The sequence below is a fragment of the Seriola dumerili genome, unplaced genomic scaffold (genome assembly GCF_002260705.1).
Source record: "Seriola dumerili isolate Sdu_G_001 unplaced genomic scaffold, Sdu_1.0 BDQW01001191.1, whole genome shotgun sequence".
NCBI lineage: Eukaryota > Metazoa > Chordata > Actinopteri > Carangiformes > Carangidae > Seriola > Seriola dumerili.
In genome coordinates, this window is record NW_019175446.1 from 891,000 (window position 1) to 917,264 (window position 26,265).

General features: G+C 46.2%; 1 protein-coding gene across 1 annotated transcript; it reads left to right on the plus strand.

Moving 5' to 3' along the window:
* On the plus strand, positions 1-25,554 carry LOC111238081 (nucleosome-remodeling factor subunit BPTF-like). The gene is made up of 32 exons (XM_022767479.1): positions 1-502; positions 1,701-2,523; positions 5,246-5,466; positions 7,281-7,466; positions 9,649-9,879; positions 9,996-10,081; positions 10,385-10,737; positions 11,155-11,286; positions 11,491-11,620; positions 11,861-11,996; positions 12,125-12,409; positions 12,527-14,072; positions 14,241-14,365; positions 14,541-14,669; positions 14,799-14,949; positions 15,067-15,190; positions 15,301-15,544; positions 16,097-16,264; positions 16,727-16,863; positions 16,965-17,076; positions 17,177-17,421; positions 17,649-18,810; positions 18,970-20,441; positions 20,528-20,610; positions 20,782-21,007; positions 21,110-21,317; positions 21,510-21,609; positions 21,693-21,869; positions 22,063-22,255; positions 22,869-22,953; positions 23,159-23,345; positions 24,720-25,554. The coding sequence occupies exons 1-32, from the start codon at positions 1-3 to the stop codon at positions 24,757-24,759; spliced, it is 9,999 nt and encodes a 3,332-aa protein (XP_022623200.1). The 3' UTR covers positions 24,760-25,554.
* Positions 25,555-26,265: the final 711 nt, after the last annotated feature.

The following is a 26,265-nucleotide window of genomic DNA, read 5'->3' on the forward strand; positions in this document are numbered from 1 at the left end:
ATGAGAGGGAAAAGAGGCAGGCCGCCCAAATCGCTACAAGCCGAGGAGCCGTCCCCAGCTACGGCCCGGGGCTTGCGACCCAGGAGGAATCTTAAGCCCAGGTTGCGGGACAGCGGGGACGAGGAGAGCCCCACAAGGGAGACCACCAAGCCGGCGAGAAAGAAGAGAGGGGGACCCGGCACGTCAACACGGGGCAGGGGAAGAGGTAGAGGTGGCGGCGGCGGCAGAGGAGGCAGAGGGGGTCGTGGAGGAAAGCGGACGGCTGCATCCAAAACAGTGGTGTACGACGATCACGAGAGCGAGGAGGAGGACGATGCTGTCAGTTTGAGGTCCGAGGAGGATGAGTATATTGAGGAGGAACCTCAGTCCGAAGAGGATGAGGGCCTCAAAGAGGACTCTGACTGCCTTGAAGATGATGTGCTGGACGAGGAGGAGGAGGATGATGCCAGCTACTGTACAGAGAGTAGCTTTCGGAGCCAGAGCACACACGCCAGCACTCCGGGTAAATAAACACTATGATCAGGCAGTGGCCACAGTGTCTCAACATACCCTCCAGGGGATGGCAAATACATCCCCAAATGCTGCTGATGATTGTTTTTAATCAGTGCAGGAAGCAGTAGGTTATTGTTCAAAATGGAGAATGCACACTGTATGAACACAGGCCGCAGTCCGCTCATTAATGCTACTGCAGGTGGATTGAGTCCGTAGCTGTACCGCCAGTTTACCTTGCCGCCATCACCGTGTGTCAAAACGTCTTAAAGCACACCGATCAAATAATCCATACCTATCCTAATGATCACTGCTAATCCCTGCTGCTCGAAATACCGTTCAGTTGCATTTCAGTCAGTAACTTAGCTGCTAGCGCGCTAACGCTAGCAAGCGAAATTAGCTCGTGCTGACCAGTGTCATCCTTAAGACAGGCATGCAGTGTTAGATAACGGTAACTTTATGTGTTTATAGCTGTCTTCGACACTTCTTTGGGTGGATATGTAATGTTTGTCATTTATAGAAGGTAATCATGAAGAGGAGGAGATAAGAGCTAGCTAACTAACTTAGCTTGGCCAGCGTGCCTGTCATTTTAATCATTTTTGCAAGCTTTCAGCTCTGTAAACCCTTCAATCAATCACTCCAAAAAAATGATGGTTAATGTTTTTTACTGTGCAACACCGAGAAATAACTATTATACGGTGTAGTCCGACTAACATTTACATCATTAGCCGGCCCGGGGAGTGTTTTCCTGGATGCAGGAGGATGAGGCAGTCCCTGTTAGCTAATAATGTCACCGGCCATGTGTTGAGCCGGCTCAGCCAAAGTAACACACTTTAAAGTTTTGCCATCATCCGGACACAATTTATCCTTTTCACATTCTGACATTTCTGTCACATTTGTCTCCTTGAACGGTGAAATTACGTTAATTACAATTACATTCAGAAATTAAGCACTTAACCATCTGATGTTGGAGATATGGAAACACAAAGGATGGATATTGCTAAATAGGAAGAGATAGGCAATATTGAAAATAACATATATCACAGTATTATCACTCTGTACTGCAGTATAGATAATGTGGCTGTTTTTAAAGTATAACCCTCAGTCCTTTCATACAACCATAAACAACATTTTTAGAAGTTTTATGCTTTGCTGTAGCCCATGGATTAAAGCAGTCTAATTGTTCACTACTATCATTGTTTATCTCACAGGGAAGAAAAAAGTACGAGCTCCCCGGCCTCGCACTCCCATCCTGGAGGAGAAGGAGATTCCTCATCTGGAGCTTCCTAACACCTCTGAGGATCTCCTGGTGCCTAACGAGGAGCTGCTCAATGCCACCTCCATCTACGAGGTGCTACGGAACTTCAGCACGGTGCTGCGTCTCTCCCCCTTTCGCTTTGAGGACTTTTGTGCTGCACTGGTAGGCCAGGAGCAGTGCACTTTAATAGCAGAGACCCATATTTCCCTTTTGAAGGCCATCCTACGGGAGGAGGACTCCTCCAACACTACCTTTGGCCCCGCTGACCTCAAGGACAGTGTCAATTCCACTCTGTACTTTATTGACGGCATGACATGGCCTGAGGTGTTGCGGGCGTACTGTGAGAGCGACCGGGAGTACCATCATGTCCTTCCATACCAAGAAGTGGATGAGTATCCCTACGGCCCTCTTGAAAGTAAGATCAAGGTGCTACAGTTCTTGGTGGACCAGTTTCTCACCACCAATATCGCCCGCGAGGAGCTGATGTCGGACGGCAGCATGCAGTATGACGATCACTGCCGTGTGTGTCATCGCCTGGGTGACCTGCTGTGCTGTGAGACCTGTTCAGCTGTCTATCACCTGGAGTGTGTGAAACCACCACTGGAGGAGGTTCCAGAGGACGAGTGGCAGTGTGAGATTTGTGTGGCACACAAGGTGCCTGGTGTCACAGACTGTGTAACGGAGGCACAGAAGAACAAGCCCTACATCCGCCAGGAACCCATTGGATATGACCGGCACCAGAGGAAATACTGGTTCCTAAACAGAAGGATTATTGTGTAAGTAGGATCCTCAATGAGTCTATACAATGGGTCTAATGGTAAATCAGTATACAAAGTATTTCTGTACGAATCTCTTCCCAGTGTGACTCCAATTTTGCACAATGTGGTTGTGATTTCCAACTTGTGTACAGTCCCTCCAGCACAAGTTGTTCTACTTCTGTCAAACTTTGCTAAAATGAAAGAAGTTATAAAATACCTCAATTTCCTTCTTTCATAATAACATTCATCTCCAGCTCCCCCCTGTCTTTTATATCCAGAGTATTCCCTGACAGGTGTGATCGCAAACATTAATATATTTGTGACACAATTTTCATAGTGCACTTTTCTTCCATAATCCTTTTTAAAAAGAATTCAGTCGGAGTGGGTGGTCGCTTGTTTTATTCCCTCTGTGACATGAAATAATTTCTCTATTCTATAAATATCTTTCGAGGATAAACCAAATTTATCTTGTAACTGTTTAAATTATTTCAAAATTTAGCTCATTCATTCACATTTGGTGTATTATAATAAGTCCTTTTCTCTGCCCATTCTCCGAACCAAGCGTCATTGCTCTTGATGATTGTTAAAACCTGACACTATCCCAAAACCCTTCAAGCATTTCAAAAGCGTTGGAGTAGCGGTTAGAAGGTCACTAACAAAGGGACATCATACGCGTACAACACTATTTTATCGCATCCTCCTCCATCTTACTTTCCATATAGTCTAGGTTTCTAGCATTTCCGTTAGTGGCTCTAAAGTAATTGCAAATAATAATGTGGGTGGGGGCGTCCTTGTGTGCTCCCCTTTTTCGCCCATGACAGTGGTCTGGAATAAAGTTCTTAAACCTGATTACTAAAATCTAAATGAAATCCCATTTTCTCAAGTGTATGATCCAAATATAGCCAATGTATTTTAGCAAATGCTTCCTCAGCATCTCAGCTGAGAAGCATTGAAGGTCGTTTCTCTCGTGCCACTGAGATTATATTCAGGGTTTGTCTGACGCTATTTATTCCCTGTCTTTCAGGTATGAAATTATTCTATTAATAAATACACGTCCAGATTCTTTCAGCCATTATTGTTTTCAGTATCTTTACATCACTGAGGAGAAGCGAGTGTTGGTTCATATGAAGCACAGTTTGTGGGGTCTTTCCCTTCCCTGGGAATTACAGACATTAGTGCATCTGACCACCGCTCATTCTCATCGAGAGCATTAGTAAATACTTTTTGCACTAGGCCTGTGACTTCCTCCTTAAAACAGTTATAAAATTCCCCCGGGTATCGCCCTATCCTAATTCTTTATTACCTCTTCACTTTCCTCCTTTGTTATCGGATCTATCGTTGCTTTCAGCTCTACTTCAGTTTATTCAGATTAAAAAAATAATAATTAATTACACACTTAGATAAATTAAACATCGAGCTGATAATTGCTGATGATGATGATAATGTGCTTTTGTGTTTTTATTCTTATTAATGATAGTGATATTGATACCCTAGAGAAGATTATAAACAGCTCAGTTCTTATCGTGATCTGAGATGATGATCTTAAAAACACGTCGCCTCAGTCCATGAAATAGTGAAAAAGTAGCAGCTTGCTGGGTCACCCCGGTCCGTGTAAATATTCAGTAATAGCCTTATTCAGTACCATCATCTCATGAGTTTGTGTTGTTGTGAAGCCAAATGCAGATTCACCCTAAGTATGACAAACAGGCCCCCTGGGTGAACCAATACAATACTGCAGCCACGTTACCAGACCTGTCTTGATGCTGTGTGTGTGTGTGTGTGTGTGTGTGTGTGTGTGTGTGTGTGTGTGTGTGTGTGTGTGTGTTTGTGTGTGTGTGTGTGTGTGTGTGTGTGTGTGTGTGTTCCAGCCTAAAAAAGGGAAACCACTGGAAAATGAAACTGAAAGTTACGGAGGGGGGGAAACACGTTTGGCATGAAAGAATGCAACATGCTTCCATGAATTCAGTCATTTGTTTGACTAGTGTTTATAAAGGAAACATACAATCCGATTCCTTTATCTGTTCATTGGCAGTGAAGCTTTTCCTGAACGCCCCCTCACCCACTCCCCCCCAGACTTCTGTTCTCTTTGAGCGTAGCCCTTTATAAATGAGAGGCTGAATTCATCTTACTGTCAGACAGTATTTGACAGAGCCTTTTATTGTTTTTCATTTGGGGAGAAACAGGCGCTCAGCTCTTGAGCTGAACTGTTGTGCACCAACAGAATATTAATGAGACACTTAAAGTAGATGAGCAGTCTGCTACAAGTCACTGTTTAACCCGTCCTGGACACAGTTTTGTCCTGAGCCTGATTATATTCATTTCTTCTTGCATACCAGTAGCTAGTATCATAATGCATGAATCAGCTTGCTGTTGCAACTCAGTTCTAGTATGGAAACTGATTATTATTAGTTTTTTCAGCTTGTTTGCACATCCTTCTCTTTACCTCGTACAGGCATCTCAACAGAGTGCAGAGTTTATTTAATCCAACTGAAAGAAGAGAGGCTAATGTTTCTTTAATAAAAGTTGAAATACATAATCTACAGGGTATTTAGCAAAACCAGTCATGTTATCTTACTAGGTAATATAAATGAATACATGTCTAAATTTGTGTCAAGCAGTGAACATGTTTATATTGTCTCAGTTCATTCGTATTGTAAACCGTGCCCTGCAGTGAGGTGGTAGAGGACATGGCGTGGCTTGTTCTGTTATTTAAGAGCTTTATCCTGTTCTCACTCCCCAGGGAAGAGGACGGGGAGGACAAGAAGAAAAAGATCTGGTACTACAGCACCAAGGCGCAGCTGGAGGAGTTCATGGAGCGCCTGGATAAAGAGTACTGGGAGATGGACCTGCACGCCACTCTGGAGGAGATGAAGGAGGAAGTCCAAGCTCACATGGACATCACAGAGGACCTTACCAACAAAGCCCGTGGAAACAATAAAGCCTACCTCACTGCTGTCAACGGTAAAGATTTGATTTTGTCTTGACATCCCAAAATAGAGATAAATTTGAACCCTGTAGTACATGTGAGTAGGATGTACTCCGGTCCATGCGACCAGCGTTTGATGCTAACCTGACTGTTAACAACCGTAGACTGCAAATAAAGATGGACGTAGCCTCCGTGACGTCACCCATAGGTCTCTGAGGAGCGGTTTTGAAGCTCATAGGTGAGCCGCTCCCGCCGTCGCCATCTCGCCAGTATCTGTTGCTGCCGAACCTAATAATACAGAAACTGGCAAAGAGGAGGGGGCGTGTGTGGAGCTGAGACTTTGGCGTACGCTCATCCGCCTGTCACTCAAAGTGGCATTCCCTCAATTATATACATACATAACTTTAAGCCTAACTTTAAACTTTAAGTGAGTTATATAAACAGGTGTCATGAAGGAGGAAATCACCCGTAGAGACCAAAACAGTTTTTTTGTACCAGGCTGTGGACATGTTTATTTCTGCTGTGAAGTGTAACCTGGAAGTCTACGGGGACTGACCCACTTCTGGAGCCGTTTTTTTTTTTTTTGGTCCTTCTGTGTTGGCTTTAATTTTTCAGCCTCGGAGGTTGCTGCTTGTTAACAACCAGAACATGTTTGCATCATGTATGAATCTTTTGTGTTTGACCCGCAGGGTTACAGTCTATCAGATAAACATGTATGTCTTCCCCCTTCGGGCAGCAGTGCTCTGCTGTGATGACAGTTGGCACACAAATGTTAAGTGCTGCCTTCTCTTCCTGCTTCACGCTTTATCAGACAACTAGCAACTGTTTTCCCCCCTCTGCCTTCCTCCAAGGAGTCACAATGGTTAGATGACTTTTGATTATTACGCCAGCAGTTTCCGCTTCTGTGTGACAAGCTGCCAGATCTGTCTGATTTTACTTTTCCTGTGTATGTCACCGAAAAGCCCGATTCCATTAACAAGAAAGACAGCGGGGGAACTGTGTGTTTTATTGGGGAAGAGCCTCTGGCATTCTTTTAAAAGCTAGAGGTCTGAATAAGTATGCTGCAGCCCAAAATGGAAGTAAATGCCACGTTTTTGTGAGAGCCATTACAGTCCATCATAAGTGATTTATGGTTAGTGCTAGTATTTTTCATCTGTGTTAAAAGCCCACTGCTGCAGCACAGTGCCGCCTGCACCTTGCTCTCCCTCATCTGAGCTGGTGGGGACACTGCTGCTTTGTTCCCAGTGAGAGTTGTAGTTATGAAACATGATTCTTTGGAGATTTTTTTTTTTATTTTTTATTTTTTATGAAAGAACATCTGCTATGTCTTGGACCTGTGCTGATGGGAGTATTTTTCTTTGCTGAATTGACTTATACTTGAGTTATAGACTGTGGATATGCTGGCATCTAAGACCAAGTTCACACTATTACTTTGTTTTAATTTATAACTTGTCACATTAACTTGTCAAAGCTCGTCTCAAACTCAAAAGTGGAATTTTATGATAGGAAAACGTTACGCTCCAGTTTCCTCGTTAGGATGCTTCTCTTAAGTATTTTTCGTAGAGCTGAAACAGTTCATTAATTGATCATTGTTTATAACTCCTGTTATTTTTGGCCAGCCATGTAAACATGAAGGTCTGTGACTGAGTGAGTGATAGAGTTGCATGATCAACAACCTGGTGCATTTGTCGCTAGATTTACAGACTAGCGACAAATCTAGCAACTTTTTGGACAAGCTCGTAGCTACTTGGAAGAGATTTGCCAATAATGCCAATCTTGTTGTCTGACAAACAGAAACAGAAAAAAATATGTGTAAATGAGCAACAGCTTCATTTGATTTTGTTTGTAGACGTGATCATGGAGCATTTGAAGGTCAGGCGGGAGGCACAGGAAGCAAAGAGGCGAGCAGAGGAGGCAAAGAAGGAAGCAGAAACGGGCTCGGTTAAAACGGCGGAGGACACCGCTGAGTCCAGCTCGCAGCTCGACAACAGAGAGCACAAAGACGCCGAACCCAAGGAAGAGGCTAGTTCCCAAGGTAAAAGTGAACTCTGGCTCTAAATCTATCTTACATGTCACTAACTGAACAGATCCAACAGCACTGGTAACAGCAGGTGTAGTTTTACCGTATGTGCAAAGCTGTTCTGACAGTGTATGTTGACTTGCTGATAACACATACTGTATTTTGACTCAGCTAGTGCTGTTTGCCTTGTGTATGTATGTCAAACCACAGCAGCCTCGGTTCCCCCTGCTGCAGAGGAGAGCTGCGTGTCTGATGCTAACCCCGGTTCAGCCTCCCAGGACTCAGCTGTGCCTAAAACAGAATCCCTTGAATCAAAGGAGGAAACGGAGCCTGCTCAGTCTAGGAGCCAGGAGAGTGGGGAGTCCCCTCCGGTGGCAAAGCAGGAAAGGACAGGTGCTCAAAGTCAAACATTGGCTAATGTCCGCTCCGCTATCCCGCCATTATCCCCCCCCCCCCCCCCCCCCCCCCCCCCCCCCCCCCCCACTTCATTCCCTCCCGCTGCGCTGCACGTGTGCATCTGTGTTTATTTGTCTCATTGTCTCGGCTGGTTTCCGCTAACCACGCCGTGCCCTTTTCACCCCCTTTCTTTTGCTTTGTCCAGTAAACGGGGGAAACTACATCACTCACAGACTTTGACATATAACACCTGTCAATCACCCTGAGCAACAGGATGCTGACTTGTGTTCAGGACAGATATCTTGTCGTAACGTGAAGAGATTTGTTTGTTCTGAAACTTAATTCATTGTACACCATCCGGGGGAAAACGTGCAGTAATATACAGGTGATTGTAGATGCTCCAGTGCTTTGAATTCAGACTGTTTATTTCTTTTTCCTCATGACTCTGCTGTGTTTGCAAGGTTTAGATATTTTTCTCAAATTCTGCCTGACAGGTCGGGGTGTCTGCCCGTTTCCCTTTGGCTCTGAGCATCTTACGCTGCTTTGCTCGTCACAAACTGGGTCTCGGTTTGCATTTGTTCAGACAGTTTGTTCATGTTGTTTCATTGGCTGGCTGTTGATTTATGGAACATTTTTGTTTTCCCCTCATGTTTTTTGCATTGACTTCAAACAGACTAGTGTGTCTCTCTGACATATATGTGTATATACGTATTCCCTAGTGGATATATTGTGTTTCCTCAGCTGAATTTCTAATCAGCTCCACACTGTGAGAGAGGGGGACTCCGCGCCTTTACTGAGACATAAATAACATTTCAGACAAAACACTGAGAGCTGTGGCTGTTAAATGCTCCTCCTCTTTTAGCGGCTCATCCAAAACATTTAAGCTTTTATGCAACGCTCGAGTGACCGTAATTAGCCTGATCCTTTGGAACGTCACAGCATCTCTTCATTATCTTCAGTTTACATCTAATTAGATAGTGAGAGGATATTTTCTCCTCCATGTAATTGATCCACGGAGACCTTAAGCTGTTGCGGGCCATTTTCTGCCATTCACCTTGTCCTACTCTTGCACTAAACTTAAGCTGTCGCCTTCAGCTGCTGCTTTGGTGGCAAAATGTCGGCATTCGTCTCTCGTCCTGTCTGGTATATCGTCTCCTCCAGTCTTGGTCTTGAAAAGCACACTTTTGGCACTGTGGTAGGCGGCGTCCTTGGCAGCCGCCGCCACCGCGCCACGTCTGTCACAACCAGCTCCTTATTCTCATTCCAATTTATGGGCCTTTGGGTGGGTTTCTGTTGCTCAGACAAAAGGCTCTCTGCCTGGAAGCCCCACCTGCTACCTTGTCAACAAAGAGCTGCATATATATGCAGGACTCTCTCTCTCTCTCTCTGTCCCGTTACAACCCAAAGGCAGAGCTGGTGTCTCAATTTGGCTTTGCAGCAAAGTGCGCAGCTTATTTTGGATTTGTGTTGCTTTTCCTTTCCAAGATGGGTTTGGTTTTATAGGCCCAGCTAGACTGATGAAACACTTAATATTCCACTAAACATTTTTAGTTTTTTTAAATAGTTTGTCGGTCGAATGCTGACGCCAAGATTTAAGACATCGTCATACACTGAGCAAACCTTTTTTGAGAATTTCCTAATTACAGCAGTTGCCAATATCATGTGCAATATCAGCTGCCGTCTTTGCTTACAGCATGTTGCCTGTAAGAATGTCTTTCCATTTCACTCCTAGCACCTCTAACACTTTCATTTACAGCTAAACTCAGTCTTTCTTACTGTATTTTTCTTTGGTTTGTTTTAGATGAAGATGTGAAAGCAGGGTCTAGCAGTGAAGTCGCACACCCTGACGACTCGCAGGCGCCGACCCAAGATCAGCCCCAGCAGCCGTCGTCTCAGCCAGAGACGGGCGGCGGCGGCGGCGGCGGCGGCGGCGGCAGCCAGGTTTCTGGATCTGGGAGCCTCAGGAAACTAGACCCGCCTGACCTGGCTGATCGGTCCTCTCAGTCCTCCTTCACCAGCCAGGACGGGACAGGTAAGCACGAGAGAGCGTCGCTAGTGCTGCTCAGGAAGTAAATAAAACACTGAGGGTGGAAGTTAAAGTGTCTGTTTGTTGTTGCGCTGACGGTGTATCTGCTTTCTGGACGGCAGACGAGTACAACGAACGGGTCAAGAGCGATAGGCCGAGAGCGGCAGGACAGGAGCTGAATAACCGAACACCCAGAGGCAGCAAAGACGTGAGTGCCGGTGTTGTTTTAGGTCTACAACAAAAGTGCTGCTTCTTTTTCTGTCTAACGAAAAGAGAGGACAGATCCTTTTAATATTTTCTTTCACTACTGGCTTTGTGCCCAGCAGTGTGTTGCGTATTTTCTTTAAGCAGAGTTGTCATATTAGCATTAATTAGATTGATTTGATGAAATGATAAAAAGGTTTTGTAAGGAAATGTTAGTACTCAAAAGTTGTTGTATCAGCATGGGTGTCAGAAGCTGTGAAACCTCTGGTTATTAAAGCCACAGTTCATGTTCCCTCCGGTGTTTCAGTCGTCCCCTGTACGCTCCGATGGCGAATCTTCGCGGCTCAGCTTCTTGAAAAGAGACCTGACTGTGAACCTGAACAGCTTGTTCAAACTGGGTCAGGAGGGGAAATACAGGGTCTACCACAACCAGTACAGCACCAACGTCCTGGCCCTCAACAAACATCAGCACCGCGAGGACCACGACAAGAGACGCCACCTGTCCCACAAGTTCAGCCTGACCACGGCAGCCGAGTTCAAATGGAACGGCTCCATCTACGGCTCGCGGAGTCTGACTGTCTCCACCCTGCGTCTCACCATCATCCAGTTGGAAACCAACGTGCCCGGGCCATTTATGCATCCCAACTGGGCATCGCACAGGTACAACTCAGGTTCAGAAGTGTTCGAGAGGCAGCTACACAACATTTCATAGTTTTTTTTTTTTGCACTTCAGTTTTTGTACAGCATCAAGAATATATAATTTATTGATTAGTGAGCTTCAGACGTGCTGCTAGCTGGATTTTATCACCCTTGGACAGAGCAAAGCTAGCAGTTTCCAGGCTTTGTGCAAAGCTAAACCAGCTACATATTTACAGATCAGACGACAGCCAGAAGGGGAATAAGCATATTTTCACAAGATGTTGAACTGTTTCTTTAAAGATAGAAAAATAAGCTATTTAGGTTCTCGTAAAATATGAAGATTTTCAAATATGGTTAAGCTTTTACGGAAGACGTAGTTTCTCTGTGATCTATTGTTTTTACCTGTTGTTTGATGCAGTTTGTGTCTGGTTTTCTTAGGACCAACTGGAACAAAGCAGTGCAGATGTGCAGCAAGGCCAGGGAATTCGCTCTGGCCTTGGCCATACTGGAGTGTGCCATCAAACCAGTCGTCATGCTGCCTGTCTGGAAAGATTCTCTTGGACACACAAGGTACAGGAAGAAGAAAAACTCACTGCAGGAAGTGTGTGGCAGCTGGTTACACACACACACACACACACACACAGCACATTACCATGTAGCGGGCTTTTCCAAAGACTAACCAGGGCTTAATTACACCAGCGATTTCTGGAGCATCCCAACTTTCAGTACTGCTCGTTGTACCTTTTATATCTGGTGTGTTTTTTCTTGCTTCAGGCTCCATCGCATGACCTCCATGGAGCGGGAGGAGAAAGAGAAGGTGAAAAAGCGAGAGAAAAAACTGGAAGATGAGGAGACGCTGCAGCAGGCCACTTGGGTGAAGTACACCATCCCCATCAAACACCAGGTAAAACAGCAGCTGCTCCGAATGAAAGGAGGTTTTACATTAAACACAGTGATCGTACTGAGAAGTTTTTAGCTATTTCACCATTTATCCAATGCATTTACACAACTGTCTCAACTTCACCCTGACATCTGATCCGGAGCGTTGAAACTGCTTTACAGTTGATTTTGTTTCTCCATTTTAATGTGTATAACTGTCTTCATTTTAAAGATTCATAATTTTGTTATTTTTTTCTCCATCTAGGTGTGGAAGCAGAAGGGAGAGGAGTACAGAGTGACTGGTTACGGTGGCTGGAGCTGGGTCAGTAAAACCCACGTGCCGCGTTTTGTTCCAAAGCTCCCCGGGAACACAAACGTAAACTATCGCAAAGAACTGGAGGGTAAGGGCTGAACTGGCATTAATTCCCACTAGTACTACTTTTTATTTTCATGGATATATTCTTCTGCTACTGGCAGTTTAGACTCATATACTAATCTTTTTCTTTTTTTCTTTTTTTTTTTATTATAGCAGCTAAAATGACCAAGGAAAATGCAGCAGCTTGCACAAATAACCAGAAGAAGTCGACGGAAACTGAGAAGCAAAATGCAGCGAATGAGGACAAGGAGCAAGCGTCTGTCACTGCATCAGCACAGAGCACTTCATCAGAGGAGGAGGACTGCAAACCTCAGAACTCAGAAGGGGAAGAAAAACCCACAGAGAAGGAGGAGGGGAAAACTGTGCAAGAGAAGAGAGAAGATGAAAAAATGGAGGTTGACCCCTGCCCAGAAACTGTTGCCTCAAGTCACGAGAAAGGTAAATAGTGGAAATTAAATTATCTCTCATTTATTTTTGGATTTTATCGTTGGTGCTGTTTGTGGAAATCAAATATGTTTTCCACCCTCCACTGACCTGTGGGACTTTTTGTTGTAGACCAAGTTGAAAACAAAGACCCTCCCTCGCCTTCTGTGGAGCCCGTGAGGGAAGAGCCGGTGCAGCATGTGGAACAACCCAAGAAGGAGGAGGCCGCCGCATCAAACCTTTACTATGACGTGGTGAATGTCAGCGAGGGCTTCCAGCTGCGGACGGCTTATAAGAAGAAGGTAAAGCCTTCCAAGCTGGACGGGCTCTTGGAGCGCCGGGTGAAACAGTTCACCTTGGAGGAGAAACAGAGGCTGGAGCGGATGAGACAGGCGACCCTGCTGTCCAAAATGGCTGCCACGAAGCCCAATTCTGGAGTTAAGACTGAAGGATCCACGTTAGGCAAACAGCAGCCTGCTGTGACTCCCTGCGTTAAAGCAGAAGAGAAGGAGGAGAGCTTACAGGCGAACGACCAAGTGGTTAAAAAGCTTGAATTTGAGGAGGAGCAGACGGAGGATAAAACAGAGTCGGCAGCAACAAACCACAGCAAACAGACGGAGGTGAAAGCTGTGCAGGGGAGTGGAGCGGAGGCCTTAGCCCATAAAGAGGTGAATGGAGAATCCTTAAAGAACACCGAGCTCAGCAGTAAAAACAATTGTATATCGGAGGCAATAGAAAGCAAAGAGAAAACACAGAAGCCAGAGAACGCCAAGAAACGTGGATATGAGGAGATGGAGCAAGGCGGCGCGCAGAGCGACACCGAGAGCGCCGACGTGGACCGAAACAAGACCGGTCCCGTGCAGGTGAATGGGAAAACTGCGGTCAGCACGACGGAGGACTCGAGCATCAATTCAGACCCGTCCAGTGAAGTCCAGGGTGACATCAAAGAGCCTGTCAAGTCTCTGATGAACGGAGACCTCTCGCAAAACGATGCGTCCGACAAATGTCACCCACCTCCGCTGAAAGTCCCGAAGTTGGAGAACCACGTGGCGGAGAGAGGAGACGCTCTCGGTAAGAGTGAGGACGGTGAGGGGACAACGCCTGCTAAGCTTCCATCGTCAAGCCCCTCCTGCGTGAATAGCAATAGCACCGACAACGGCAGCAGTAGCGAAGGTTTGAAGTCTTCAGTCGCCACCACAGAGCCTCAAAATGCCTCAACGACTGACGCATCCCGCAGCGTTGCGTCATCTCAAGCGGCGACCACCGCTGTCTCCTCTGTCACCGCTTCCGCCACCGCCCAGTCCAGCTCCCTTGCGCCCGGGGCAGTTGTCTCCCAGAAGGCCAAACTCCCAGTCACCGACAGCAAGACGAGCGCCTGTGGTTCAACAACAACCAGCTCCATGACTATTAGTAAAGAGTATTCCACCAGAGGCCGAGTCAGCCTTCTGAGGTTCTCCAAATCCAGGAAGGCCCGCTCGGGCACCGCCCTGCCGTCCTACCGGAAATTCGTCACCAAGAGCAGCAAGAAGAGCATCTTCGTCCTGCCGAATGATGACCTGAAGAGGCTGGCGAGGAGAGCGGGCATCAGAGAGGTGCCCATCTTCAACTACAACGCCAAGCCTGCCCTGGATATATGGCCCTACCCTTCACCTCGGCCCACCTTTGGCATCACATGGAGGTTTGTGACACATTGGTTTAGTGCTTAAAGATTACTCAGCTAGGTGAATTCTTTTCTTGTAATTACCATTTGACAATATTATGACTTAATGAATGTCAACGTTGTTGTATTTGCATTAGAAAGACGATACGAATACTGTAAGGTAAAGTCTGTTGTCGTCGCATTCAGGTACCGTCTCCAGACTGTGAGGTCGCTGGCGGGGGTCAGCCTGATGCTGAGGCTGCTGTGGGCGTGCCTCCGCTGGGACGACATGGCCGTTAAACCCTCCGCCGCTGTGGGGACGACCCGGAAAGGTGAGAACACGTCGCGCATTTCCTCTTCACCTGTATTCGTCTTTTCACTTCTTCTTCTCTGGACGCCTCTGAGGAAACCTGCTCGTTCCTATTTCGGTTCAGACATGCAACTTCTACTTTACTGTGGTATCATGACCGTTGAGTGATTCGCTAATGTGTTTGATTCTCACCGAAGAAACCACGGACACGGACATCACCACAACAGAGATTATAAAACGAAGAGACGTTGGGCCTTACGGCATCCGCTCAGAATACTGCATCAGGAAGATCATCTGTCCGCTCGGAAACAGAGACACTCCCAAAGGTAAAACAAAACATTAGTTCAGAAACGATGTAGGATTTTAATTTGACTCCGAGATCCAGGGCTGGAGGAGTCGTGCCGGCGTAATACAAAGATAATTGATAGTTTGTTTTTCTCCCTTCACGTGAGTAGAAACCCCCACTCCACAGAGGAAAGGCCTGCGCTCGAGCGCCTTAAGGCCCAAGAAGCAGGAGCCGGCCAAGCTGACTGGGCCTATCGCTGTGGAGACATGGGTGCCTGAAGAGGAGATGGAGCTGTGGGAGATCAGGGCCTTTGCAGAGAGGTGAGAAACACACAAGCGAGCCTCCTTAACGTTATCATTTTGGGGAGGAACACTGAATTCTCGAGGTGGAGCGCCGATTCATCACATTAACCTTTTTTTTTCCCCTTGGTGTTACAGGGTGGAGAGGGAGAAATCACAGGGTATAGATCCCTCCAAGACTGGCAGTGCTCTGAAGACAGCCGAGGATGTCAAGGCCCATTTGGAGAATCAGCTGAAACAGGCCAGACTGGCTGCTCAACAGGTGGGAGCGCTGTCGTCAGGGTTTCTGGCTTGTTATAGACCATGTTTTGGGTCATCAAACTCCATGTACTTAAAAAGAAATATATATATATATATCACTTTTTGTTTTAGAAACGTCTGGAGCTGCAGAGACCGAGTACAACTGCCACCGTTTCCACAACAACCGCCACCCCCACCTCAGCCAGCACTCCCAGCACCCCGGCGTCCACGGGCCAGAGGACGGGTCAGGTCACATCTGGAACCAAGATGGTCCTCGCCTCCAAACTGGGCTCTCCGGTTTCCTTCCAGCAAGACAAGAACTTCCACCAGTCTTTCGCTTCCTGGGTCAAGCAGGGTCAGACCAACAACAGCTCAGGTAAGCAGGTGGAAGACGAGGAGTGTGGATCATCCGTAGCCCATCTCAAATCCTCCACACAAAACGGTCTGCGTGTCTTTTCATCCATCGTATTCTGTTAGAGATGAGCAGACGTACAAAAGACCTTTTTTCTTTTTCATTTTTCCTTCTTTATTTTTGTTGAATCGTTTGATAGCCTCATCAATTTGTAAAAAGTCATCGGCAGGACTTCACCTTTTACAACTTCTTTTTTTTTTTTTTGTGTGTGTGTCAGATTTCTATGTTGGTTTGCCAAACTGACTGTGACTCGTGGTGTCCACTCTCAGTCCTGTTGAAACCAGATTTTCAATTATTTTTTTTTTTTTGAGCCTGGAAAAAAATATAAAGGCACAAACAAAAGGCTGTGTATCATCAAAATTTCAAACACAAGACAAATCAATAATCCGAACTCGCTGAAATACCAGCTCCATTTGTTTGACTCGAGCCTTCCAGTGGACACCACAGCTGTAGACTGGCATTTGTGGTGGCCCTTGTGGGTATGCATGACCGCAGGTGGCATGGTGTGTCTTGCAGCCTCCTCTGGCTCGGTGGCCACCGTGGCCAGCGGCATCACCGCCTCAGAGCAAACCTTCCAGATCGCTGGCAGCCCAGTGACTGTGGCTGGCCAGGTCCTCGCCGCCAAACTCCCCCTGCCCGCTAACAGCAAGATTGTCACGCTCAACATGCCCACTACTCAAGGAGGTAGGGAGCACGAGTGTCATCCATTTTCCGCTGGTTCTGGGCTTTACACTTGCCAAAATGGATGAAAGAGTGTCGTGTGAGAGGCAAAAATCTGCCTTGTGATGGAGTCTTGACGTTGAGCATGGATGATGCAACCAGTGTTTGTTTTGTTTTTCTTTTTATGGCCAAAGGTCTGCTTGCGTTTTTGTTTTTTGTTACTGTCGTACAGTCCGTTCTCTGAGTTATGTTTAAACTCCTGTTCATGAACTGAGTGCAAGAGCTTTTTTAAATTGCTTTAGAGATACCTTTTCCTTATCTTTTTATTTTTATTTTATTTTTTTTTAGACAAACAAGACATTTCAAAGCTCTTCCCCACGCAAACAGAGCATGCCTGGCCACTTCAGCACATCCACCAACTGTATTACTGCATGTTCTCTGCTTACATGTTTGTTTCTCTGCTTACATAACTGTTCTTATCAACAGGTGTAGTCCAGCAGAAAGTCTTGGGCATTTTCCCCTCTGGGCCTCCTGCGAACCTGAGGACGTACAGCACACTACATCCTACGACTGGCAACATCAACCTCAGAGCCACCACCTCCGGCTCAACTACTCAGCAACAGGTCTTTTGTTTTTTCACCCTATCCTTTTTTATCTTAACTTGAAGCTATGGGAAATATAAAGCATGATGATGGAGGATTGTTGTTTTTGTTTTGTTTTGCAGGCCACTACAGCAGGAGGCCAAACACAGCCAGGCACTACGATGAGCCAGTCCTCTCCCCTGTCTACCTCTGTGGGCGCAGCAATGGTCCGAAGTCCAGCGTTGGCTCCGCAAGGTGTTCTGTCCAGCTCATGATTTCCTTTCTCCAATGACTGTGGTCGGCTTTTTGTGGCTCACAAAATAAAAAAAATTCTGCCTTTTCATCCCCTCTCCAGGCCAACCTCAGCAGGCCGTGACCCAGATGGGCCGCGGGCACCCTGCAGCCACGGCTGTGCCTGGTTCTACACCTGTGCAGACGGCGGCAAATCAGAGAGCAGCACCTTGTCCTGCACCGTCACCTCGTGCAGGCACCACGGCTCCTGGACAGCCCCCTGTAGCTCCCCCGCAGGCCAACAGACCGCAACAGGGTCAAGTCAAACTAACTATGGCACAGCTCATGCAGCTAACACAGGGCGCTCAGGTGAGGGACACGCTTTAACTTCTTTTCATCCCAATAATACACAAAATTATTTTTCTCTCCCTCGGTGAATATGGGGAATATATTTAATTCTTTTAATTAGTTAGTAAGTAAAATGTTTTTGAATGTACGTTATATACTTCTCACAAACTCTACCTCTCACAACCAAGTTATAATTATTATGTTATTGTTAGCTGAAGGTTAAATTCCTTTTGTTGTCATCTCTGCAGGGTGGAAACCCAGGTCTGACAGTGGTGATCCAGGGTCAGGGCCAGACCCAGGGCCAGCTGCAAATCATCCCACAGGGAGTAACGGTCATCCCTGGCCCTGGTCAGCAGTTAATGCAGGCGGCCATGCCTAATGGCCAGGTCCAGCGCTTCCTTTTCACTCCCATGCCCCCGTCCCCAGCGGCTTCAACGTCAGCACCCAGCATTGCGAGCCCTACAAAGCCCGCCATATCTCAGACCCCTCAAACCCAAATGTCACCTCCGGTTCAAGCCAGAACCGCTGCGCAGGTCCAGACGACTCCCTCAGGCTTAGCCCAAACGCAAATGGCAGCCCCTCTACCTGCCCCAACACAAATGCCAAGTTTGGCCCCCGCCCCGCCTTCGATTCCCATGCAAACACAAGTTGCAGCCCCTGTGCCCGCTCCGGCACAAGCTGCAGCCCAGTCACAGGTTTCAGTTGCTACCCCATCACCCATCCCTGCACAGTCGCAAATATCCACTCCTGTGCCTGCGCTGCCGCAAGCTGCAGCCCAGGTCTCCACCCAGGTTTTATCCTCCTTACCAGCTCCTATCCTCGCACAACCCCACATGGCGAGATCAGTGCCTGCCCTGGCACAAAATGCAGTACCAGCTATGACTCAGAAAGTCTTCGCCTCAGCCCCTGCACAAAACCAAACTGACGTCCAAGCCATGGTCCAATCCCAAGTCTCCACCCTCGCCCCAGGCTCATTCGCTACACCAACACAAACTGCAGTGTCGCTACCTGTCTCGGGACAAGTTGCACCCCAGGTCCAGGCCCACGCCCTCAGCTCTTCCCCAGGCTTATCCTCAGCCCCTGTCCAGATGCATGTTACTGCCCCCGCCCCCGCTGTAGCGCCTGTCTCAGTCAAGACTGCCCAAGTTGCCGCAGCTACAGCAGCCGCTACTAACCTACCCCAAATGCAAGCCTCTGCCTCTCTTCCCTCTGCAGTCCCAGTTCCAACCCCTGCTCTTGCTCCTGTCTCTGCCCCCGTCATAGCCGTCGTGTCCACCCATATCGCTGTCCCATCCCCAGCCAAAGCTCTAACCCAAATCCAAGCCACGGCTCCGGTTCCCCTTCATGCTGCTGTGGCCAGTGCAGTTGTCACACCAGTCACAGCCACCTCTACAACACCTTCAGTGCCAGGTAAAGGACCCACCACAACCCACCATAACCACAGTACCATCCTGCTATATTCTGTCGGTTTACAATGTGTACAGTTTACAATACTATGGTTGAATTTTGACTTTAAAAATGGTTGAATTTAATGAATGGCACCTCTTCACGTCTCTTCTTCTTCTGTAGCTCTGACAGAGCAGAGGGCAGCTGAGCCCCAGGTTTGGACTCCAGCCGCATCTCAAGCTCAGACTCCAGTTCAACCAGCTCAGCAGGCTGCAGCCCCCATTCAGGCTCCTGTCCTGGCCACTGTACCTGCCTCTGCCCCTGCATCTGTCTCCACACATTCACCTGTTACCCCTCTGCCTCAAGCGTCTCTTACTCCTCAGTCTCAAGCACAAGTCCAGCACCCTGCTGTGGTGTCCGTGCAGCAGGTGCCTCAATTGCCGGTCTCAGCAGTGCAGGTTCACATGAAGGGACTACCGGTCTCTTCTGTCGTGACGACTGTGAGACCCTCCCAGCCTCAGCTCCAGCCCCAAACCGGTACTCAACTACAACCCCAGCCTCAAGCCCAGATCCGTGCACAGATTCAGGTCCAGCCCTTTGGCCAAGTCCAGCAACTGCCACACATTCAGGCTCAAGCGCATCTCCAGTCCCAAGCACAAGCCCAAATCCACCCCCAGGTCCGAGTTCAGTTTCAGCCGCGGGCCCCCCAAGCCCAAGTGCAGCCCCTCGCTCAAATCCAACCTCAGGTTCAGTTTCAGTCCCAAAACCAAACCTTGCCCCAGGTTCAGGCCCCAGCCCACGCCCAACTCCAGTCAAGGGTCCAACCTCAGTACCACCCCCAGGTACAAGCTTCATTTCAAACACAGGCGCAAACCCAACCCCAGGCTCAGCAACAGCCTCAGGTCCAACCTCAGCCCCAGGTTCAGTCCCAGCCTCAGGTTCAGTCTCAGGCCCAAACACAACTCCATCCCCACGTTCAGGTCCAGTTCCAGCAACAGAGCCAGATTCAGCCTCAGGCCCCGCAGCAACCCCAGGTCCAAACTCAAGTCCAAACCCAGCCCCAGTTTCAAGTCCAGTCACCGCAGCAGACCCAGGTCCAGCAACAGCTTCAGGTCCAAGCCCAACCCCAAGTCCAAGCTAAGCTCCAAGTCCAGTTCCAGCCTCAGAACCAAAACCAAGTTCAAACACAGCCTCAGCTTCAGGTCCAGTCTCCAATCAGACATCAGCTCATCACTGTTCCCGGCCTGCAACAGCCAGTCCAGCTGCTGTCAGCCCTGCCACCCCACGTGGCAGCCCAGATCCAAGCCCAGATCCAGGCACAGGCACAGCAGCAGGGTGGCACAGTCCCACAGCAGATCAAACTGCAGCTGCCTATCCAGATCCAGCAGACAGGGGGGCAGATTCAGGCCCACCAGATCCAGAACATGGTGACCATACAGGCACCAGCAAGCGTCCAGGAGCAGCTTCAGAGAATGCAGCAGCAACAGCAGCAGCAGCAACAACAACAACAGCAACAACTGCAACAACAACCACAACAGCAGCAGCAACAACAACAACAACCACAACCAAAGAAGAAGAAACACCACGAGGCTAAAAGGGAACACAAAGATCAGAATCTGCAGACTGTTAGTCCCGGGGATGGCATCCAGAAACAGGTGAGACACAGAGCAATTCACAAGGATTCCTTTCTCACAGCATCTAGATTCTGTAGATATTAACGCAATGTTGTTTTTGTTGTCAGGCGGTCGTGAAGCAGAATGCCACAGCAGAGCAGCTGAAACAGAGGAAGACCCTGGCTGCAGCGGAGAGAGAGGAGAACCAGAGGTCTGCATCTTTGTCAAATATGATTGTACTGGCTGCATTGGCCTCCACTCTTGTAGTATCAAAGCTAGAAATAAAAGTCCATGTATTCTAATGTGCAAGCCACCCCATAAATGCACCACCGACTGAACCGAAATGAATGTATCTAACGCCGCTCTGTCCTCCTTCCCTCAGAATGATTGTGTGCAACCAGGTGATGAAGTTCATTCTCGACAAGATCGAGAAGGACGAGAAGCAGGCGGCTAAGAAGAGGAAGAAGGAGGAGGTGGTGGAGCAGAAACGCTCCAAGCAGAACGCGACCAAGCTGACCGCGCTGCTGTACAAGCACAAAGAGCAGCTGAAGGCTGAGATCCTGAAGAAGAGGGCGCTGCTGGACAAGGAGCTGCAGCTGCAAGTACAGGTTAGCACATGTTCTGCCTTCACTCATCTGTGTTAGTCGAAGTTTAAAATACATTAAGCAGGATGCTACACGTGAGCGTTACATGTCTTGTCTCCCTCTCAGGAGGAGCTGAGGCGGGACATAGCCAGGCTACAGAAAGAAAAGGAGAAGGCCCGAGCTGCTATCACCCAAGCTGCTGCAGCGACAGTCAAGGCGGCTTCTTCCCACTCCTCCCATCCTTCTCACTCCACACATTCCTCTCACAGTGCCCACGCAGTGACCTCACCTTCCTCATCCCATAAACGCAAGAGGGAAGAAGAGAGGGACAAAGACAGAAACAGAGACAGGGACAGGCATCACGACAAGGACAAGAAACGGGACAGGGACAAGGACAGAGACCGATACAGAGACAGAGATAAAGACCGAGACCGGGATCGAGAGAGGGAGAGAAACCGAGAGCGGGACAGACATCGGGACAGGGACAGAGACCGGGACCGAGACAAGGACAGAGATTCCAGCTCATCAAAACACAAGAAGAAGAAGAAGCTCTCTTCTACCTCAAAGGATCACAAGAAGGACACCAAACTGTACTGTATCTGCAAAACACCCTACGACGAGTCCAAGTAAGCTCTGTCTTCACTGCACCGCTGTAATGCACACACGATTCCAATGAGACAAAAATCCCAATCATGTTTTTCCCCCTCAGGTTTTACATAGGGTGCGACCTGTGCTCCAACTGGTTTCATGGCGCGTGTGTCGGCATCACAGAGAAGGAGGCCAAGAAGTTGGAGGACTTTGTGTGTAACGACTGTAAACGTGGCCAGGAGGGAGGAAGCAACGAGGAGCTGTACTGCATCTGCCGGACACCATATGACGAATCACAGTATGGCTGCACAATGCATAACTCGTCATCAGCTTTAAGTGTTCACATTCACAATTTGTGGTCAGATCTAAGCCCACTAATCATGCAAACAGTGTCGGAAACCCGATCTCTCAGAATCCATTGTCCCATTCATTCTTGTTCGTTGGTGTCCTAACCAGGGTGCGTCCCATTTCCTCCCTCCCCCTCCCCACAGGTTTTACATAGGCTGCGACCGCTGCCAGAACTGGTACCACGGGCGCTGTGTGGGCATCCTGCAGAGCGAGGCCAACCACATCGACGTATACGTGTGCCCGCAGTGTCAGTCCACAGAAGACGCCATGACAGTCCTCACGCCGCTCACTGACAAAGACTATGAAGGGTTGAAAAGAATATTACGCTCGTTACAGGTATGACACCTATGTATGTCTGACTGAGCTTCACTGTGCAGGATGATCTAAGTGCTGAGTTTGACACTAGAACATTAATCAGATGAAGAGGAAAAGCTTCTCACCTTAAATCTTGAACAAGCTATTTGTATGTTTTGCTATCGCTACATCGCCAACGTTAGCATTAGTTAAAACAATGTACAGTAACAGCAACTGCAATATAAACGCAGTGTCTGTCCAGCTTCACACAAGTGTGATGTGAAACTGTGAAAACCTGCAGCGAACATCCACAGTGGAGGAACTTCTCAGTCAGGTTGGAGACATCTTGTGTTTAGTTTCTGTATTTTTCAATGAGGGAGAAAGAGTAGATGTCATTTTAATAATTTCCAGTTTTAACTTTTTTTTTGTGGAAAACCCACATTAGACACAAATATTTATTTATTTATGTTTAAAGATGATCAAATAAAAAGTAAAGTATATAACAATAGAAACTATACATTGACACGGTCGATATCAAACCGTCACCTGTAATATTTCATGTTGAACTGCCTTTTTTTTTTTTTTTAAATACAGGCCATTGTTCATGTTCGTGATTTTTAAAAATGATAAAAATCTTTTCTTGTTATTTCGACAGTCTCACAAAATGGCATGGCCTTTCCTTGAACCAGTGGATCCCCACGATGCACCTGATTATTATCGCGTGATAAAGGAGCCAATGGGTAAGAACCAATGATCGCAGCTGTTCTCGAGTGGCTGCTTCTTACAGTGGAAAATGTCCAATGTGTCTTACTTCCCATTGTGGAAGGTACGAGTTGTTAATTTCCCCAGAGTGACGAAACGATCCAGATAAAATCCATACTGTGTATTTCATGATATTTTGTGCACATTCTTCTCACTCTTGACGCGTTGCTCCATCCCTCCCAGACTTCTCCACGATGGAAACCCGTTTGCAAAAGCGACATTACCACAAGCTGACGGAGTTCGTGGCCGACGTGACCAAAATCTTCGACAACTGCCGCTATTACAACCCCAACGATACGCCCTTCTTTCAGTGTGCCGAGGTGCTGGAAGCCTTCTTTGTACAGAAGCTCAAAGGTTTCAAAGCGAGCAGGTAAGGTTGAGTGCTCCTGCTCCCACTCTGAAGGTTCCCAGGTTTCTCTCTTCTTCTCCATGCTTATGTTTGCGTTCTGTAATCTTTTGACTCAGGCCACATTGGCTGTCACATCAGTTTCATTTATTCTTTTTTTTTTTTTTTTTCTTAATTTTTTGCAATTTATGCCTGCCACTCACTTTTTTTAGTTGTGTTTGTAGCACTGGCATGTCTGTAGTGATGGTATTTGGCAGTAGAATGTGCTTTACTTGTAGAGTAGAGTCGGCTTTAAACAGTCACATGGTTTTAATGGTTGCCTGGCCGCACTAAAACCAACAGAGCTTGACGACCCTTAAGACATTATGTCCGATGTCTTAACGAACCGTAGTGCCGTGTGACATCTGTATCGTGTATCATCTTGCATTTGTGTCTGTTCACCTTTTCTGCATGCCTTTGATTTATGCCATCCCATTTTCTTCTTTCTTACAGATTGTCAGATTCTTAAGTGGGCCAGTCTAGCTGGAGTCTGGACTGGATGCTGGGGTTTCTAGTAATAATGACACGGGAACGTTCTGTTTCCAGAAAATCTAAAAAAAAAAAAAAAACCATTAATAAAGAAAAATACAAACAAAAAAAACAAGAACACAAGAACACACACTTAAACACCAAATGTGCTTATCATGTAAATGTCACACAATTTGAAGTTTTCAACAACAATATTTTTGGTAATAATCACAAAATAGCAGCCATGTTGAAAAGTGTTAATCATGTAATTGAGGGACATCCTTTGTTCTGATCAGGATATTGGCCTTTTTGAACAATCCATCACAATATCTAGGTTGTTTTAAACACATTTTAGTTCTGAACTTGTATTTATTTTCTGCTATACATCTGAGTTGGATTGGATATGTTGAGAATGATGACCTTACCAGATATATAAGAATATATAAAGTTGCATATTTTATTATAAGAGAGATATTTATGAGACGTTTTGTATGTTTCTCCACCTGGAGTTTGACTTAGCTGGTTGTGTTGAGTGTACATACGTTTTATCTTGTACAATGGTTGTAAGATATATCTGACTTTGAATGTTTGGATGTTTTAAATAATTATGAAGCAAACCATTTTAGATCGTATTGTTTTAGAAGACCAAAATGTACCACGAAGAATCAGGAATTTGACCTCATCTTGTTCCTCACTTAATAATGTAACCTCAGTTTTGTAGTTGTGGAAGATTTCTTCAGTAATAAAGGCATTCCCAATAAAATTACACCAACATGGCTGCAGGATCCTCTGCCTACACTTCCGCGTTCTCCGTGTCTGTTTCTTGAGATGTCACGACAATAAACAAAATGTGAAGGGCTCTCAATTTTCCCCTCTCTCCGCATTCTGTAGGTCTCATAACAACAAGCTACAGTCTTCTTCAGCCTCTTAGAAAGCATCGCACATTGCTCAAACAAAATGCACTTGCCAAGAATATGGCTTTTCTGAACTGTAACTCTGTGACGGACTCTGCCTCAGCCTGTGTTTGGGATCTGCTCCTCTGACTGTTGGTGCACCCGGCACTGCTGCTTTCACTGAACTGTTGAGGCAGAGCTGCCCTCTGCCCATTTCAGCTCTAAGGGACCTTTTTGGACCTTCATCAGTGGGACTGTACTGAGGAGCGTGAACAACTGAGGCATTTCAGAAGAAAGTTTACCTCGGAGAAAAGACTCTTAAAGGAGCTCTCATATTTCCATGTACTTTATTTTTTTGATCTCAGTCTTTTTATTTTTATTTTTTTTTTCTTGTTAAAAATCCCTCAGGCCATCCTTGTGGTCATCATGTCCAAGAAATAGGAAGCTGAATACTGACTGTACAACGGCTGAGTTTTACTGAGCATAATGTATCAAGAGTTTTGTGTCTAAATTCAGATATCATGGTGGAACAACTTTTTTTCTCCCATTTCCACTCATTGTTTAGTCTGAAGTGGCATGAAAGACAGTTGTACTAAATATCTGGACATCAGTAGTCTGCTTGGTTAAACTTCTATAACCTACTTAAAGTATGGTAATAAGCTATTGTAAATGAATTGCTCTGCAGTAGTGACTGACTGAGAAGGATGAAACCGTGTATTTGAAGGTTCCTGCCCTGTTTGTAAAAATTTGTCAGATTTTGACTTGATTCCTTTTTCTTTTTTTTGTATTACAGCTGAAGAAATATTGATGTATATGGAACTTAATAAAATGGAAAAGACTGATTTATTCCTCTTGTGTATTTGTGGCAGACATCTCAAAATGTTGAGCGTGTCAGAAGGGTCTGCATGTACATAGCAGCTCAAGAGTTGTAATATAAGGCAGGGACAGTATAAATATAGATCAAATAAATCATAATAAAAGGTAAAGAATTGATGAAACCTGAAATTTGCAATAGAATAGCTGTCAGTACAGTGATTTATGTTTAAATGAGACTATATAAAATTTTCCATATCAAATGAGAAATGATTAGTCTATTAATCAATTAGTCAACTGACACAAAATGAAATTAAAATTAAATGAATCTAACAATTTTTGATAAACTAATTGTCAAAGTAAAAATGCCCCGTGCCTTTTAAAAAAAAAGATATATAAGGACACTACCTTGGGCTTAAGCAATCTTTTTCACTTTTTTTTTTATTTAGTCTATTAAAAAATATATCTATAGTTGGTTGAAGTTAAGTTTTGATTTATAAATATTATTTCCTTGAAAGACAAATAGGTTTTACGTAATTAAAGACCATAAAGTTAAAACCATGTGTTCAGAAAAATAAAAGGCCATTTGCTAAAGCAACTACTAAGAAACAAATTTTATAAAAATCATTTTAGATTTTTAAAATGAGCATGAAGAAGAGTTGTTTACTTAGATTTGAGACGTGTGTGAACTGTAGACATGCCATCACACTGGAGCCACAATACACTGATCC